General features: G+C 44.4%; 1 protein-coding gene and 1 non-coding gene across 3 annotated transcripts; both read right to left on the bottom strand.

Annotated features, from left to right (window-relative positions):
* Positions 1-916: 916 nt before the first annotated feature.
* DRD1 (dopamine receptor D1) lies at positions 917-5,624 on the bottom strand. Of its 2 annotated transcripts, none has more exons than XM_038010274.2 (2): positions 5,491-5,624; positions 917-4,429 (listed from the first exon to the last, which is right to left on the bottom strand). In XM_038010274.2, exon 2 carries the CDS (start codon positions 3,971-3,973, stop codon positions 2,633-2,635), a length of 1,341 nt encoding a protein of 446 aa, XP_037866202.1. In that variant the 5' UTR covers positions 3,974-4,429; positions 5,491-5,624; the 3' UTR covers positions 917-2,632. The 2 variants fall into 2 exon arrangements, with proteins under 2 accessions (XP_037866202.1, XP_008013531.1); XM_008015340.3 differs by lacking the exon at positions 5,491-5,624 and adding an exon at positions 4,546-5,030.
* Positions 5,625-11,724: 6,100 nt separating this feature from the next.
* Positions 11,725-11,827, bottom strand: LOC119618399 (small nucleolar RNA U13). The gene has a single exon (XR_005234715.1). It is a non-coding gene; the product is annotated as a small nucleolar RNA U13 (small nucleolar RNA).
* Between the last annotated feature and the right edge of the window lie 5,702 nt (positions 11,828-17,529).

Raw genomic sequence — 17,529 nt, 5'->3', positions numbered from 1 at the left:
ATTTCTAGACATATCACTCATTTTCACTCTTTTGCCAAGGAGATAAAACTGTAAAGGCTCCTATTTCATTGATTTGACAATTCTGCCTGAGCAGTGTAGCTTGTGTTGCTGAGCTTCCAATTTAAAAACAAAATTAGGCTTCAAAGAATAAAGATACCCATAAAGTTATGAAACAGAGAGAAAAGGCATCATGCTTTATGGGTGCTCATTCTAGATATGTTCATTATATGCCAAAGCCCAGAGAAGGCAAATTCAGAATTTAAAAAGACACCATCTGTTATGGATGTTCCAAATTACAGACGTAACCCTTAATTTCTATATCACCTGCCATTTAGCTGTTCTCTTTCCTCAGTACAGGAAAAAAAAAAAATGGCTTAGCATATTAACAGAGTAGCTTTGGCAGGACCTATGGATGTGCCTCATAAGACATTTTGGTAAGCTCAGCATCACAACCTGTATATTCTGTCAGAAAAAAAAATGTTACATTTTACTTTTAAAACAACCATCACATGTACGATGGTTGCCATCAGCTGAGAGGCTACAACAACCCAGCAGCAAGTCATGGTCTTTTCTGAAATTTTTATTTTCTTTAAAATAGGCTTTTTGAAAGAAAAAGCAGAGATTTTAGAAAGTTTTAAAATCTGTGAAATGAAAAGTAAAATAATTCCTCAAGTAATTCCTCTTTTCAAAAAAATTACTAAGACAGAAGACAAAAGAGTGTATAGCCCAAATCAGAAAACGTTTTCACTCGAAATATTCAAAGGCAACATGTGCCATATGTAACAGAAGAAACTCCCATTAAAGAAAATATATATATATATACTTGAAAATGCCTGTGTTTCCTTCCTTGTAGATCTGAAATGTTCTAGTTTTAAAAACACGTTTAGCAAATGCAACACAGCTCATTCAGGGTTGATTTGAGTTCACAAAATATTTTTATTATGTGTAAGAAAGCATACAGCCAATAAAATTAAGAAAACATTCACAATACATAAATAACACAGACCTGATGCAGGAGATATTTTCCAGATTTTTTTTCTTTTCACGGATTGCATCTAAATGTTAAGTTCATTGCTTATCAAGAAGAATACTTTGTAAACATTTCAAAGAAACTCTGTTGAAATGCCTCACAAGTTGGCATCTGGCAAGGGAGGCTTATGGTAATTTTTACAGTCCGGGTGATGATGCAGGAACTTGATTCCAAAGCACAGAGAAAGGACTAGCATTTGTCAAAAGAGATGCTGATGGCTTTAGGGGGCTCAATACACCCAAAGGGAAGGATTCTTCTGTTTCTCCCACCAACGGAAGTATCTGACTCAAGGATGATAATGAGGCACTATTCGTTAGTCAGTATACCATTAACATTTAAAGACTTCTTTAAAACTCAGCTCTAAATTCAGATTGAAGCACTACAAAAAGTAGCCCCACTGAGTGGCTTGGTTTGACCTGGTACGTTAGAAATGCAGGGTTTGAGTCTGGTCCCTTAGTGGGACTGCTGTAATCCACTGTCCTTGCTATGCATCTCTCTCCAGGAAAGCCATTTGCCTGGTTCAGAAAAACTACCTGACACATGAAATGAGAAAAGATGGAGAGGGCCAATTATTTTACATAAATACAAAGCAGCGTATACTTTTCATTACCAACTAAGATCATAAATTTAATGCTGGGTTCCTCTTAAGCTGGCTTTTATTTAAGATATTTACAGAATTGCAAATTCCCCTGGGAAAGTCTTCTGTCATTTAAAACATTTTGAACACAGTAGTAGCTGTACTTTTTAAAATTTTTCAAAATCTTTTCAGAAAAGAAAGCATTTATAGCATTTGTCAATTCTCACCTTGCATTTATTTGAATCCATGAATTTTAAGGAATTATTTCAACTTTATTCTCTTATCTATCAGTTTCTGCTATGTTTCTAGAAGTTACATGAACATTTAGAATGTCACAGAATCTGTGTGTTTGTTTCATTGACTTATAAAGTGCTAGTTAAATGGCCAGAAATGTGGTTGTAAGGTCTTGGATAAAGCTCATTAATTTATCCTATTAAATATGATAAATATAGATTTATTATATAATAAATTAAAAATATCCATATATACAATAAATAAATAGAACCAATATCAACAAAACATCTCTCAATTCTGGAAAAAATTTTCATTCCTACTGTGAGGCTCAATTAATGTTTTAGAAATAATGTATGAAGGCATGCACCTACCTTTACAATCTGAAAACTTTGCTTGGAACAGTGTTAGCACCTGTTTGTATACAGCAAACTCAACCCATCTCATTTTCTTCCCAGAAAGATTTGATTTTAAGTGAAGCTGTTCACTGTTGATTCTTTGCCCTATTTTGTAAGTCCTAAGATAAGAATAAATTTCTAAAAACAATTCTGAAGCCAAAGACATGTCCCTTGTGGCTCCCCATGTTTGTAGTGTCCCCGTTTGATTGACTATGAACAACACGGAAAATACACTGGAATGTATTTGAAAATAGAGTTAGTTGTGTGTTGGAAAGCAGCAGAGGGCTCTCCTGACACCTCAGAGTCTCACCATACCTTAGTTTCTTAACAGCAAGCCCCAGAGCAAGTTCCTCTAGCTTTTGGGATGAGCATGTGTGGCAGGATTCATCTGGGAGTTCAAGTTGGGTGCTGTCCGTTTTGTGTGATGGGTTGGATCTTCTCTAGAGAGACGTCAGTGTCATAGTCCAATATGACCGATAGGGCTGGGGACAGCTTCTCCAAAGGTCTGGCGATTCCAGCTGCCTCCTCCTTTTTCAGGTCCTCAGAGGAGCCCACAGCATGTGGGATCAGGTAAACCAGATTGCACTCCTTGGAGATAGAACCTCGTGGCTCGTGATGGCTGGAAAACATCGCGGCCCCATTGTTATTGATACTCACCGTCTCTATGGCATTATTTGTCGCCGGGCAAAGTCTGTAGCATCCTAAGAGGGTTGAAAATGCCTTCCGAAAATCAGCATTAAAGGCATAAATGATGGGGTTCAAGGATGAATTAGCCCACCCAAACCACACAAACACGTCAAAGGTGATGGAATCAATGCAGAAGGGCTGCGTCTCCCCAGACCCGCAGAAGGGCAAAATGCAGTTCAGGATGAAGAAAGGTAGCCAACAGCACACAAACACGCCCATGATCACCGACAGAGTCTTCAGGACTTTAGTTTCTCTTTTGAAGGACATCTTAAAAGAACTTTCCGGTTGAGAACATTCGACAGGCTTTCCATTACCTGTGGTGGTCTGGCAATTCTTGGCATGGACTGCTGCCCTCTCCAAGGCCGCAATGCGCCGTATTTGTTTCTGAGCAATCCTGTAGATCCTGGTGTACGTGACAATCATGATGGCCACAGGGATGTAAAAACTTATTACAGAGGATGAGATGGCATATGTCCTGCTGAGGCTGGAATCACAGTTGTCTATGGTCTCAGCCAGGGAAGTGGCATTCCCATCAGAGGGACTGGTGGGTTTTGCCTTGTGCCAGCTGAGCTGCACTGGGATGAAGGAGATGAGTACAGACAAGGTCCATGCCACACTGATCAGGATGAAGGCTGCCTTGGGGGTCATCTTTCTCTCATACCGGAAAGGGCTGGAGATAGCCCAGTACCTGTCCACGCTGATCACACAGAGGTTGAGGATGGACGCGGTGGAGCACATGATGTCAAAGGCCACCCAGATGTTACAGAAGGACCCAAAGGGCCAGAAGCCAGCAATCTCAGCCACTGCTTTCCAGGGCATGACCAAGACAGCCACCAAGAGATCTGACACAGCCAAGGAGATGACAAAGAAGTTGGTAACCTTGGACCGCAGGTGTCGGAACCTGATAACAGCAGCACAGACCAGCGTGTTCCCCAGGAGCGTGGACAGGATGAGCAGCGACAGGAAACAGGCAGTGAGGATACGAACAGAGAAGTCCCTCTCCACCACCAGCCCAGTCCCGTCCATGGCAGAGGTGTTCAGAGTCCTCATCTTCCTAAGGGAAAGCACATCAGGGGCTCTGACACCCCTCAAGTTCCTAAGCAGGGAATAGGGGTCAGTCAGATTTCCAGGAGTCCTCCCCACCAGGCAGTCCCTTGCACAGCCCTATTGCTTCCCTGGCAGAGGACCTCACCAACATTCCATCAGAGGACTGCTTGAGTGGCAATCCAAGTCAATCCTGCGGATTTGATTTCTACATTTGTCTTCACTGTCCTGGGCACCAGAAAGCCCCTGAATTCCCCCAAATAAAGCATTGGCTTTTTAGCATGTTTTAAATCATCAATCCAGTGACTCCTGGGCCTCTGCTCTGCTAGTCAGTTGCAATCACATTTCGGGGCTGTTGCTTCTCTGGTGATGACAGGAAATTCTCCGCTTCTGAGACATAGCTGAAAATACATGTCTTCTCGCTCCTCCAAGCCGCTGGCTCCTCAGCAGCTCTCCAAACGCCTTAAAAAGCAAAGAGAAAACACACGGTCTTTCTCCAAGACTTAAGCAGATCGCATCTTTACTCACATCAAGCCCAACCTAATAATCCCCAGGGCAAGCCCGTCCCAGCCGCCTACCTTGCCTTGGGGTCCTCTCTCTCAAAGCCCCTGGAGCTTGGAATGTGGACTTCGCCAGGCGCAACGGCTCTGAAACGCTGAGTAAGCGCGCCTGAGCCCAGTCAGCTGCGAGCAGCAGGGGTTCGGCTCCCGGTGCGCAAAAATCGCCGGGGTGCGTTTGGGGAAAGGATCCCACGCCAGGCACCCAGAGAGGAGGCGCCGCCGCACTGCCTTGAACAGCTAGGGATTGTTCAAAGGGCACTGGACCCAGGCTAAGGGCTCCTGGGCGCTCGAAGCTTCCTTGGGAGAGAGCATTCCCAGGACTGGTCCCCTGGGCAGCTTCTTTTCTCGGCTTCCTTTCGAGAGCCCAGAGCCTTGGCGAACCTCGGGCGGCCTTCAGCCCTACAGGGCAGGGCCCTGCGCCTCCCCGCAGAAACTGCCCACGACTTCTCAGGAGCCTGTGGCAATGCGAGGCAGCGAGCCGAGCTGGCACCAGCAGGCGCACGGGCCGGCGGGGTTCCCGCGGGGCACAGCCCACCCCGCCCGCGCGTCCCCTCCCCTGCCCTGGGGGCGGTCCTCGCTTGACAGTCAGAGTTGCGGGCGACAGCTGCACGTGGTCCCCCTGGATGGTTCTGCGGGCGAGGTGGGCGGAGGACGCCCGGGTGAGTGCTTGCCCTCCTTGGTTATCTCGCCAGTCTCCGGAGCTCCGCGCAGCACGCGCAGGGCCCGAGAGACAAATCCGATGTCAGAACCTCAAGTAAGCTTGAGTCGCCTGAAAGCAAACCTCGGCCCCGACATCCAGCGCCTCTTGGGGTCAACCCCTAGCCCGACCCAAAGCCATAAGCGAGCAGGAGCCCCCCATTCTCTGCACACCAACTCCCAGAACTGCCGGCCGACGTCCGACCCGCGTTGTCTCCAAGTGCCCCCTAAGTAGGTTGAGAGATGCCAGTGGGCGCCTGTACTCACCGCTCGCAGGGAGGGCGCGGCGCAGCGGCGATCCGGGCCAGCGCGCGCCGCTGCGCCACGAGGGGACACACTCCTTCTCCGCCCCGGTGGCGGGCGCGTCCCGGCTGCGGTCAACGCCGGACTGCAGCGGGTGCCCCGCGCCTACCCAGCGCCCCAACCCGAGCGCCGCGCGCTCCGTGTGCCCGGGGCGCCCTCTGCCGGCGGCTGCGACTTCCCGAGACCCCGCTGTGCCCTCGCAGGGACCAACCTCACTCACAAGCGTTCCAGCGACCGCCAGGGACCCGCGCTGCCGCTCGTTTTTCCCCGTCCATGACTGCCAACCTGAAAACAGGGAAGCGGAATCTTCTTCACTCAGGGCTCCTCCGCTTGAAATACCCCGAAAAAAGGACATGGGTGAAAAATTTTACTTTGCTGGCATTGTATTCTTGAACCAATGTTTCCTCCTGTGCGCCCACTGCGTTCAAACCTGGGGCGCTAGATCAGGCAAGACGCAAGCCTTACTGTCAAAGAGCAAGGCAGAGCGCGCATTGACTCGGCAGCATCCGCGTTGCCGGTGCACTCTTTACGTTGTTCCCCTGTTAAAACAATCCTTCCCCCGCTCCGGGGCCGGCTCATCCCGCTTCGCCCAAATGGAAATGCGGCTCAGGGGGTAGCGGGGCCTGCTCAAAGTCACGCAGCTAACGCGGGAGCTGCGCTGCTGCCCACCTGTTCTTTTAACTCAGCACATGTGGTATAGGAACCCACAAACTGGAAACTTACCTACAGGGCTAAAATACAAGGAAGAGCCATATGGAGGCAGCAGGGCCTGGTGGAGAAGGAGCCCCCAGCCTCTCCCGGTTGCCCCAGGCAAGCTCACAGGTGAGACTTTGCACTAATTGTGCAGAAATTGCGACATTGTGGTGCCTTCCTGTGCCTTCCCGAAAGGTGTGAGGAGAATAAGCATGGAGCCCCCAGGTCACACTGCCTGACCGCCTGGTCCTGCCCTGCCACTGTCGGCTGCAATGTGCACTCTCTCCTCTCTGAGCTCGGGTTCTTCCTCAATGAAACCGCGAGGACTTAACAGGATTGTCCTAAGTATTAACTGAGACGGTGTTTCCAGAGTCTTGGCACCAAACCTAGGAGCCCGTCAACCCTCCCTGGGCAGGAACCCCTGGCACCCAATAAGAAACCAACAGTCCAGGCCAGAAACGGCAGCTCACGCCTGTAATCCCAGCACTTTGGGAGGCCGAGGCAGGCAGATCATGAGGTCAGGAGATCGAGACCATCCTGGCTAACACGGTGAGACCCCGTCTCTACTAAAAATACAAAACATTAGCCAGACGTGGTGGCAGGTGCCTGATAGTCCCAGCTATTCGGGAGGCTGAGGCAGGAGAATGGTGTGAACCTGGGAGGCGGAGCTTGCAGTGAACCGAGATCGCGCCACTGCACTCCAGCCTGGGCGACAGAGCGAGACTCCGTTTCAAAAAAAAAAAAACCCAACAGTCCAATCTCCACAAGAGCCATGCAACATATCAGAAGCAAAAATTTTCTCTGGAAAAAAAAAAAAAAAAAAAAAAAAAAACCCTAAACCAAGTAACAATTCCATTTAGTTCGCCAGCACAAACTGTACCTTGGTTGGTTATTTATTTATTTATTTATTTATTTATTTATTTAGAGGCAGAGTCTTGCTCTGTCACCCAGGCTGGAGTGTAATGGCTCTGTCTTAGCTCACTGTAACCTCTGCCTCCTGGGTTCAAGCGCTTCTCCTGCCTCAGCCGCCCAAGTAGCTGGGATTGCAGGTGTCTGCCACAACGCCCAGGTAATTTTTTGTATTTTTAGTAGAGATGGGGTTTCACCATGTTGACCAGGCTGGTCTTAAACTCCTGACCTCAGGTAATCCACCTGCCTTGGCCTCCCAAAGCGCTGGGATTACAGGCGCCAGCCATCACGCTCGGCCTTTTGCACCTTGGCTCTAGATGAAACGACCATATTGCTGGCACAGACCCTCCTGTGCCTGTGCTCACAGCTCTCTCCTCCCACCCACGGCCTTGCTGTCACACACAGTGTCCAACAGACTGGGGGTCAGAGACACAATTGTTGCCACACACATTCCCCAAGAACCGCATTTCTATAGAGCCCTAAGTCGTGCTTAACATAACACTTTTGGATCACTTTCCCCAAGGCCATCATTCTCCAAGCTTCTTGACCTTGTTTCGTTTTCTTTCTTTCCCTTTTACTAATAAACACAAATTGAAGATATGTTTCTGGTTCGAGACTGTCATGTAAGCCTGAGCATTTAACTCCTGACATTCTACCCTGGCATCTGCAATTTTCCACTGAAACTACCCAGAAATAAAATAGGTAGGGGAAATTCAGCATTAACCTTGGAAAGCAGGAAAGGGTGGGGTCCTGATCTGCAGGATAACAAGCCAGCGGGATTGGACGGGGGGAGGCAGGACTCTGTAGGAATATTCCATATGGCAAGAAAATGTACTTCAGGAAGTAACCTTGAAAGATTACTCGAAAGAACACACTAACTGCCCTGCCACCCCAAAATCGAGGTAGCACACACCAGAGGTGAGGATGAGGCCAATTTGAGGGGCAAAATTTCTGTCTAATGACTGCCTTTCAGAAGTGCCCCCAGTTCCCGAGTCTTCTCAGAGCCAACAACAATGCTGCCGTTCTTGTAATTAAAACAAGGATGACAAACATATCACAACACCTGGGCTTCAGGTGGTATCACGCTCAAGAAAACATCAGTTTAACAGTGGAAAAATATTTGACACGACATTTAAATATTAATCAAAATTTTGTTCAAAGGAACATTCATAACATACTTCATATGCTCATTTCTCTCAAGCCCACCAGCTGCTCAACAAAACTTTTTTGTTTTGCTTGAAAAATCACCTAAAGTATTTCAAACCAGCCCATACTGACCTTTATCTTTTTCTCTCCACCCATTGATCTGACAAGTCCAGGTGATCAAATCAACACGCAGCATTTTGGTAGTGGTTGAGAGCTATATTTCTCCACCACAAGTAAATTTCTGTCATTTTCAATGTCAGATATTAAATCTCCTCCCTACCCATATGCTGTGGTTTGAATGTCTCTGCCAAAACTCATGTTGAAATTTAATTGCCATTGTGGTAAGATTAAGAGTTGGGGCCTTTCAGAAGTGATTTATTTATTTATTTATTTATTTAGAGGCAGAGTCTTGCTCTGTGATTAGGCCAAAGGGTTCTGCCCTCCTGAATGGACTAATGCCACTATCTTGTTATCTCTGGAGTGGGTTAGTTACTGCTGGAGAGAGCTCCTGATAAAAGGATAAGTTCAGCCTCCATTCCCTCCCTGCCTCTTGTGTACTCCCTTCTTCTGCCAAGTTATGATGCCACCGCATGATGTGGGACTTCCCAGCCTCCAGGAACTTGAGCCAAATAAACTTCATTGTTTATAGTTTACCCAGTCGGTGGTATTCTGTTACAGTAGCAGAAAACAGACTAGACATCATAACACATAAAAAAGGCTCAGAAACCCAGCCAGCAAAGCAAAACCTGCTAAACAGGCAGAGAAGGAGAGAACCTGAGAATAACCAAGGAGGTGATTTTGTTTCCGATCGCCAGGAAAACCAGAGTGTTGGACCAGTTTCTCTATAATTCTATAACTGAATGCCTGAGGTGCCTTCCTAACAGACGTAGGTCACTGGCTTTTGAACATCATTGCTGAGAGAACAGGGAAGAGCAAAATGGAGCTTAAATCTCAGTGTTTCACTTTGCACAGAGTGTGCATTTCAGAGGAACTTACAGTTTTGCTGGAGGTTTGGAGTTTTTCCTATTTTCTTACTTGAAGCTAAGGTGAAACAAAGCCTTCCATTTTGTTCTATAAAAATCTCCCCCACAAACATCAAGAACACAAATATAAATGCAATCGGGTATTAGATCATGCTGAGAATGTAAACCCAACACAAAAGCACCTTTGTTTAACAAATTAGTATGTCTTTTAAGCTCTACCATGTGTGATTTACGCACAGAGAAGAGGGGGAGGTCAAAATGATGCTTTTCAACAAATCTTTATTTGGAGTATATAAAAGTCAGTGAATACAGAAGGCACACTATCAAAGGGGAGCTTAATCTCATAAAAGAATAAATAAAACAATGGAACTGTCAAGTATATCAAATGATGTATTTAAGAGTCTTTAGGATTGTTAAAGCTGACCTTATACACAAAATGATTAGCTTATGATGTTAGTGAAAAGAGATAAAGTTTGGCTGACCTTGACTAAGTAACTAAAATGCTTGTTTCCGACAGTAAATGTAACTTCTCTGAAATTCCTAATCCCATGTCGTATTTTCCTCTCCTATAGTTATACAATTCAAAAATCAGCACTTTAAAATTTCAAAATCAATATATATCAGTTTCTTCAGTGGTTGATGGTAGTGGAACACGCATAATGTGTTTTCTATTGTTGCACCTGCTCTTTGTTCCCTTTTCTCCCTCTTTTCTGCCTTTTATAGGCTTAACTGAGTAGTTTTTATAATTCCATTTTATCTTTTTTATTGGCTAATTTTCTATATTTTTTTGTTATTTTCATGGTTGCTTTAGAGTTTATATCATTTCTCCGTCTATTTATATTTATACACACATATACACATATATATTTTATAACATACATATGTAATATTTTTCAAAGCCTGCATTCAAGTGATATTATATCATTCCATGTATCATTAAGAACATTACAATAGTATTCTTCCAAGTCTTCTTAAATGGTCAATTATCTTTTAAAGAACTCTGAGTAATAAGAAATAAATACTGTATGTTTCCCATGTGCCATTTCTGATGTTCTTCCTTTTTATGTAGATCCATATTGCCATCTGGGATCATCTTTCTGCTAGAAGGATGACCTTTAACATTTCATGAAGTGTAGGGCTGTTGGTGGTTGATTTTCTTCAGCTTTTATATCTCTAAAAAGTATCCATTTTGCTTTCATTCTTGAAAGATATTTTTGCTAGGTATAGAATTCTAGATGGACAGATTTTTCATTTTAATGGTTTCAGATGTTGATCTGCTATCTTCTTATTTATATTGTTTCCAACGAAATATCTGCTATCAACCTTATCTTTGTCCCTCTCTACATAACATGTCTGTCTTTTCTCTGTCTATTAAGATTGTTTTTTCTTTATCACTGGTTTTAAGCAATTTGATCAAGATCTACCTAAGAATAGTTTTCTTCAAATCTTTAGCATGTTTTTCTAGTCTATAGGCTTACAGTTTTTGTCAATTTGGAAAACTGTGGTCATTATTCCTTAATTTTTTTTTTGTTTTTTGTTTTGTTTTGTTTTGTTTTTGAGACAGAGTCTCACTCTGTCATTCAGGCTACAGTGTAGTGGCACAATCTCTGCTCACTGCAATGTTGGCCTCCTGGGCTCAAGTGATTCTTCTGCCCCAGCTTCCTGAGTAGCTGGGATTACAGGTGCACACCACCACGCCCAGCTAATTTTTGTACTTTTAGTAAAGATAGGGTTTCAGCAGGTTGGCCAGGCCGGTCTCGAACTCCTAACCTCAAGTGATCTGCCCACTCGGCCTCCCAAACTGTTGGGATTACCAGCGTGAGCCACTGCACCTGGCCTAAATAGTTCTTTTTATCTTTCCCCTTTCATTCTCTTCTTTGGGTTCTTTAAATGCATGGACTGCTTGCAGTTGGCCTCCAACTCACTGATGCAGGTTCTCTTCTCTTCACTCTCTTTTCCCTCTGTATTTCATTCTGGATAGTTTCTATTGTTATATCTTTGAGTCAACTAACATTTTTCTTCTGCAAGGACTAATGTGTTGTCAGATCTTATTCTGTGTATTTTTCATCTCACATTTTGTAGTTTTCTTCTCTGAAAGTTCATTTTATGTCTTTTTTACATGTCCTGTGTATCCACTTAACTTTCTGAATATGTGAAATATGGTTATAATAACTATTTTAATGTCCTTCTTTGCTAATTCTAAACTCTGCGTCCATTCAATTGATTTTTCTCTTCATCATGGGTCATATTTGTCTAATTCTTTTCATGCCTACTCATTTTTTTGGATGTCATACATTGTAAATTTTATCTAGTTGGTGCTAGCCTTTTTATATTCTTAAAAATAGTCTTGAGTTTTGCTCTAGAAGATATTACAGTTATTTGGAAACAGTTTAATCCTTCAGTTCTTGCTTTTTTTCTTTTTCTTTCTTTTTTCCCCTCTTTTTTCTTTTATTCCGTTCTTTCCTCACATCAGATGAGTGACGTGCTGACACTGTAACAAGGCTTGAGGCAGCGCATCTCGCACATGAGCATGAAAACCTAATCATTATGCTTATGAACCACAAAAGGTTTCGGGTATTGCTTTTAAGAGGTAGTAGGTAGAACCAGAGCATGGTTTAATCTGGGTTTATTTATTTTGTGTGACTGAAGCAAGATTCTTTTTCAGTGTATCTGGCTGGTGGTGGCAAACCCTGTTCATGGCCCTGCGTCAGTGCCGGGCACTGAGATACTGTTCCTTGTAATTTCCATGCTTATATTTCTGCACACTCATGTACTGGTTAGTCCTCTGCTGAACACTCAAAGGGGACTCTCTGAAGATCCCTGGAGTCCTTTCTCTCCCTCTCTCTCTCTCTCTCTCTGTCTCTTTCTCGGCAGGTCTCTCCTTTGCAGTACTCTGTTCTGTGACCTCTGGTCATCTTGATCTCCCTGGACCCTTAGTTGTGTTCACTCAACTCAGGCAGTCTGCCTGACTCCTCCTGTGTACCCCTCCCTGCACTATGGCTTGGAACGTCTTTTGAGGCAGCAAGCTGGGTGACAATAAGGCTCACCTCATTTTTCCCCATCTTTCGGGGATTGCTGTCCTTTGTTTCCTGATGTCCAGTATCTGCAGAAACATTGCTTCATGTATTTTGTTCATTTTATTGGTTGTTTCTGGTGGGAGGGCAAATCCCATCCCTGTTGTTCCATCTTGTCAGAGATCAAGAAAAGTCACAACTTTTAGATTTACGTCTCAACTTTTTAGATTTTAAGTCTAAAAAGGCAAAGGAATCTTATCAGGCAGATAAAACTGAGGTTGGAAATGGAGGCTAATCCAGTGATACTTTAATACCGCAAAACTGCTCCTGGTTCATGACTCTGGCCTGCCATAGAATCAAATCTAGCCCCGGCCCCACCTGTCATTATGGTTCCAGCATTCTCATCTTCCCCCATCTAAATCCTTCATTCTTAGGAGATATAGAGGGTCCACCTGGCTCAGCCTGGTCTTTGGGGGGTATGGGGAGTGCCAACGCTTTGAGAAGGGACGGAATGGTTATGAACACCACCATGCCTTCCCTAAGTATTTTTTGAGTGCCTATTATTGGCCAGGTACTGTTCTAGGTGCTGGGAACAAAACAAACCACCCTGTCCTCATAGATTTTTTTATCACAGTGATAAATGATAAATACTTTTAGCACAACACAATATAGAATTGCTATAAGCTTTGATTTTGTTGAAAAAGAAATATGTGCTTGCTAGCAAAATCATAACCTAAGCTGAGATGAAAGACAGGCTAATCCACAAAAATTGTTTACCCTGTGTAAACGTAGAATCTACTTAAGTCACCTTAGAGAGTCTTCTTTAGGCCATTTATAGAAGACATGAATGAAGCCCAGGGGAGAGTCTCTGCAGCAAAAAATGCTGAAGTGGCTCTTGAGGCTGAAAATCAATGCTTTGTGAAGAAACAAAAGCTACTAATTTGTCTGCTGGGCCCATGAGATTGTATATCACTGGAGGAGCCCAGAGAGTATCCTTCAATTCACAAAGGGCTTTCCTCTCAGCCTGCCTCTGCATTGATTTAATTACTTCCCCTCCCTAGAACATATGCACTGGTCACTCTCACCCCCAGCTTCACGTATCCCAATTCAGGAGACGAGCCTGGGGCTGCAGTGGAAGGAACAGTGGGTCAGACAGACCTGGATTGAATCTTGGCCCCATTACTGTCAAGCTGTGGGGCCTTGTTCAAGTTTCTTCACCTAGATGCCCTCCTTATCTCCCACCCCTGAAGCTGCATATACAGCTGCCAAGAAGCTTACATGAAATCCCGTCCAAAGTATCAAGCAGGTAGGCACAGATCACGAAATCTTCCCTTGCATTGCATTTTGTCTTGGCAAAGGCTGTTTGTAAAGTGTACATTCATTGGTCTTTGCCAGTCCAGCATCCATTTCACCTTCTCTGAAGAAAACATTCCAGATTACTTTGGGGGAATTACCTGTTCTAGTGGTCTGATAGGGTGTGTCCCTCCCTAGCTAAGGGAATAGACACATGACCTGAGACAGGTTGACCAGATGCTTCCTCCCTGAGATTTGTATCTTCAGCAGAAGAACAGATAAATTGAATCCATGTGAATGAAATAGCATCAGCCTCATCAGCATCCCTCTGACCAGACTGCTTCTGCTGTGAGACTATGCATGGAACTCATGCTTCCAGAAGCCCTGGGTGCTTTGTTCCTTGTCCTTTCTCAAGCCTGGCTCCACAGCCTCCCCTCCACTCAGTGTTACCTTTCCAGTGAATTTCCATTTGATTAGGTTAGCCATAGTACATTTCTGTGACTTACAGTCAGAGATCTCTATCTGATCAGCTGAAGAGGAAGAGGAAGAGGAGGAGGAGGGAGAGGAGAAACAGAGAGGGAGGAGGAGGGAAAGAGGAGGAGGGAAAAGGACAGAGGGAGAAAGGAGAGGGGAAGGAATAGGGAAGGAAACACATTTTATGTTTTGTTTGGATTTAACACAACTGGAGCCACAATTTTTGCTTGGCTGGCCAGCAAAGAGAAGAATTAAACACAAGGAACTTCAGGTTTTATCCTAATTAACAGATGACTGATGACCCTACATAATCTATATAATGATGGATCTTCTCCCAATAATTTATTTCATTTGCAAACTTCATTCCCTATAATAAACATATTTAATAGATTAAATAAATGATGTGTATTACCTGCTTCCGGTGGGCAATTCCCTGCTATCTTACCTGGAATCATTGGAGCCAGCAGGCACCAAATCTCCCAATTTTGCACTCTGAGATTGGCCTGATTAGCTGTACCTCTAGAAATACAGCTAATGGAGATGCCCATCCCAGCTTTGGGAGGGTGGATAGGGGCACCAAAAGAGACTTTACAGAGGATGCAACACTGAATCTGATCTTAACGGAAGATCTCAGAGGACAAGCTTAGATGAAGGAGGAAGGAAAAGTATGTTCGCAGAAGGAATGCAAAGACTCAGGTGGGAGCATGTGGGGAGGGGAGAAAAGCAGGGATAGGGAGAGATATGGTTACAGGATTGGGAAAGAAATATAAAGAGGGTCCTTTTAAAATCAGAGCACTTTTGAGGTCAGTGTACTTTTATCCGGGGATTTCTAGAGTCTCAAGGATACCTGAGAGACCTCGTTATGCTCATGAAGTAAAGAAACTGGACGAAGTCCACATATTTTAGTGGTTTTGTTACTGGAAAGGGGTCTCAATCTAGACCCCAAGAGAAGGTTCTTGGATCTTGTGCAAGAAAGAATTCAGGGCGAGTCCATAGAGTAAAGTGAAAGCAAATTTATTAGGAAAGTAAAGGAATAAATAATGGCTACTCTGCAGACAAGGCAGCCCTGAAGGCTGCTGGTTGCCCATTTTTATGGCTATTTATTGATTATATGCTAAACAAGGGGTGGATTATTCATGCCTCCCCTCTTTAGACCATATAAGGCAACTTCCTGACGTTGCCATGGCATTCGTAAACTGTCATGGCACTGGTGGGAGTGTAGCAGTGAGGACAACCAGAGGTCACTCTCATCGCCATCTTGGTTTTGGTGGGTTTTGGCTGGCTTTTTTACTGTAGCCTGTTTTATCAGCAAGGTCTTTATGACCTGTATCTTGTGCTAACCTCCTGTCTCACCCTGTGACTTAGAATGCTTTCACCATCTTGGAATGCAACCCAATAGGTCTCAGACTCATTTTACCCAGTTCCTATTCAAGATGGAGTTGCTCTGGTTCAACACCTCTGACAGCACTAATTTGGAAGAGATGGAAAACTTTGAGGAGGTCCCAGAGAACGGCCAGCAACCTCACGGACAGAATCCTGGGTACCTTGGGTAAAAGTTTCCTCCCCATGACACCCACAAGACACTGTGGCCCCAGTCGCCAGCCCTCCACCTCTCTGGGATTTTTCTATTATTTCATCTGTCCACTCAACATCTCCCTCAGATTTTACCTGTGTTTTTTATCAAACTTACCATCTTCCTCCAAAACTCGCTGCTCCTCTTGTAATTCCTCCATTGGTGAAAAACACTGTCTTCGCCATACACAACAACAATCGGACTTCAAAATGAAGAACTTTTGCACATCAAAGGGCACTGTAAACAGAGTAAAAGCACAACCTATAGGCCGGGCGCAGTGGCTCATGCCTGTAATCCTAGCACTTTGGGAGGTTTAGGCAGGCGGATCACGAGGTCAGGAGATCGAGACCATCCTGGCTAACACGGTGAAACCCTGTCTCTACTAAAAATACATTACATATAAGCGTTATGTAATGCTTCCCCTGCCTACACCACATTCAAAGTCATACATGCTTGCTCATTCTTCTGGGATTCAGGGAGACATCTGCTCCTTTCACCTGATTTTAACACCCAGTGTTCTAATCCAGGTCTCAATGTCTCTTATATGGGTTACCTCAACCAGCCTCCCCATCATCATCTCAGCCTCCCCAAGGGCATACACCGTGGACCTGAGTTGTTAGGTCATGGGCTGTGTATCTCCAGCTTTCACAGCAACTCTGTAAAGTAAGATAAGCAGCACCCGTAATTGACTGTTCTGTTTCTACCTGAGGCAACTGGATATGGTAGCAAATATTACACACTATTTGCCCCTTTCTTTAAAATTGATTGCTTCCTTACATAAACTTTTACTAGGTCTTGGATTTCTTTAGGCCATGCTGTACTGGAAGAAATTCTGTGTGCAATTTTGCTGAAGAAGGTCCTCCTAAATGTAGGTAAAGAAAGGAAAAAAGCTGGTGTGGCTCCATCTGGAGATGAAATCCTGAACAGTACAGCCTTTTAGGAAAAAAAAAAAAAATGATAAAATTGGAAGTAGGAAACATTTCAAGAATAAAACTCCTGGGGGGAAGTTTAGAAGGGGACTGAGGGATAAGACTACACATTGGGTACAATGTACACTGCTCAGGTGATGGATGCACCAAACTCTCAGAAATCACCACTAAAGAATTTATCCATGTAACCAACACCACCTGTTCCCCAAAAACGATTGAACTAAAAATTTTTTTAAAAATAAAAAAAAAAATTTAAAACTTCATTCCCTGATTAGAAACCACAAAAGGGGCCTTAAGAGGTTGTCTGTACTTGTCTCTTTGGAGATACCTGGGCTCAGGGTCTGCCCTGTGGAATGTACCTTGAATCTCTCAAGGTCTTTCATGCTCACTGACCATCACAGGAAATGGCATTCAAATCAGCATCTATCATTTTTGGAAGGTTTATAAACTGACATTTTACCTTGCCAGAAATAGGAGACTCAGAATCCAACCTTGTTTGTGTCTTCTCTCCTGTTACAGAGGCAAATGACCTGATGGACCTGGCAGATTCCCCATCTTCAAACAATGATGGTTCACGCTGACACTCTGTCCCTGGCTGCAGAAGGCACCTCTTTTTCTGTGCACCTGACACCTTTCTCTCCCAGACTACCTGGTCCTGGTGGGCTGCCCATCATGGGCCTCAACTCCCCTGGCCACGTGGGACAGGCACAAGACCCACAGCACTCTGTTCAGACTCTCTCTCGGGCATCTGAAATTTCCATGGCGACAGAGGGCCAAAAGAAGGACAGAACTGTCTTTTCAACAAATGATGCCGAGAGAACTAGATATCTACTTGCCGAAGAATGAAGTCATACCCTCATCTCACAGTATCTACAAAAACTCGCTTAAAATAGACTAAAGAGCTAAACAGAAAAGTTAAAATTATAAAATATAAGGAGAAAGCTTCATGGTATTGGATTTGGCAGTGATTTCTTCTTTATGACACTAAA

The sequence above is a fragment of the Chlorocebus sabaeus genome, chromosome 23, assembly GCF_047675955.1.
Source record: "Chlorocebus sabaeus isolate Y175 chromosome 23, mChlSab1.0.hap1, whole genome shotgun sequence".
NCBI lineage: Eukaryota > Metazoa > Chordata > Mammalia > Primates > Cercopithecidae > Chlorocebus > Chlorocebus sabaeus.
The sequence above is the reverse complement of the archived record's forward strand: the minus strand, read 5'-3'. Positions and strand labels throughout refer to the sequence as shown.

Bases quoted from the DNA above. Each gene is read 5' to 3' on its own strand.
- DRD1 (XM_038010274.2), bottom strand. From the start codon at position 3,973: ATGAGGACTCTGAACACCTCTGCCATGGACGGGACTGGGCTGGTGGTG.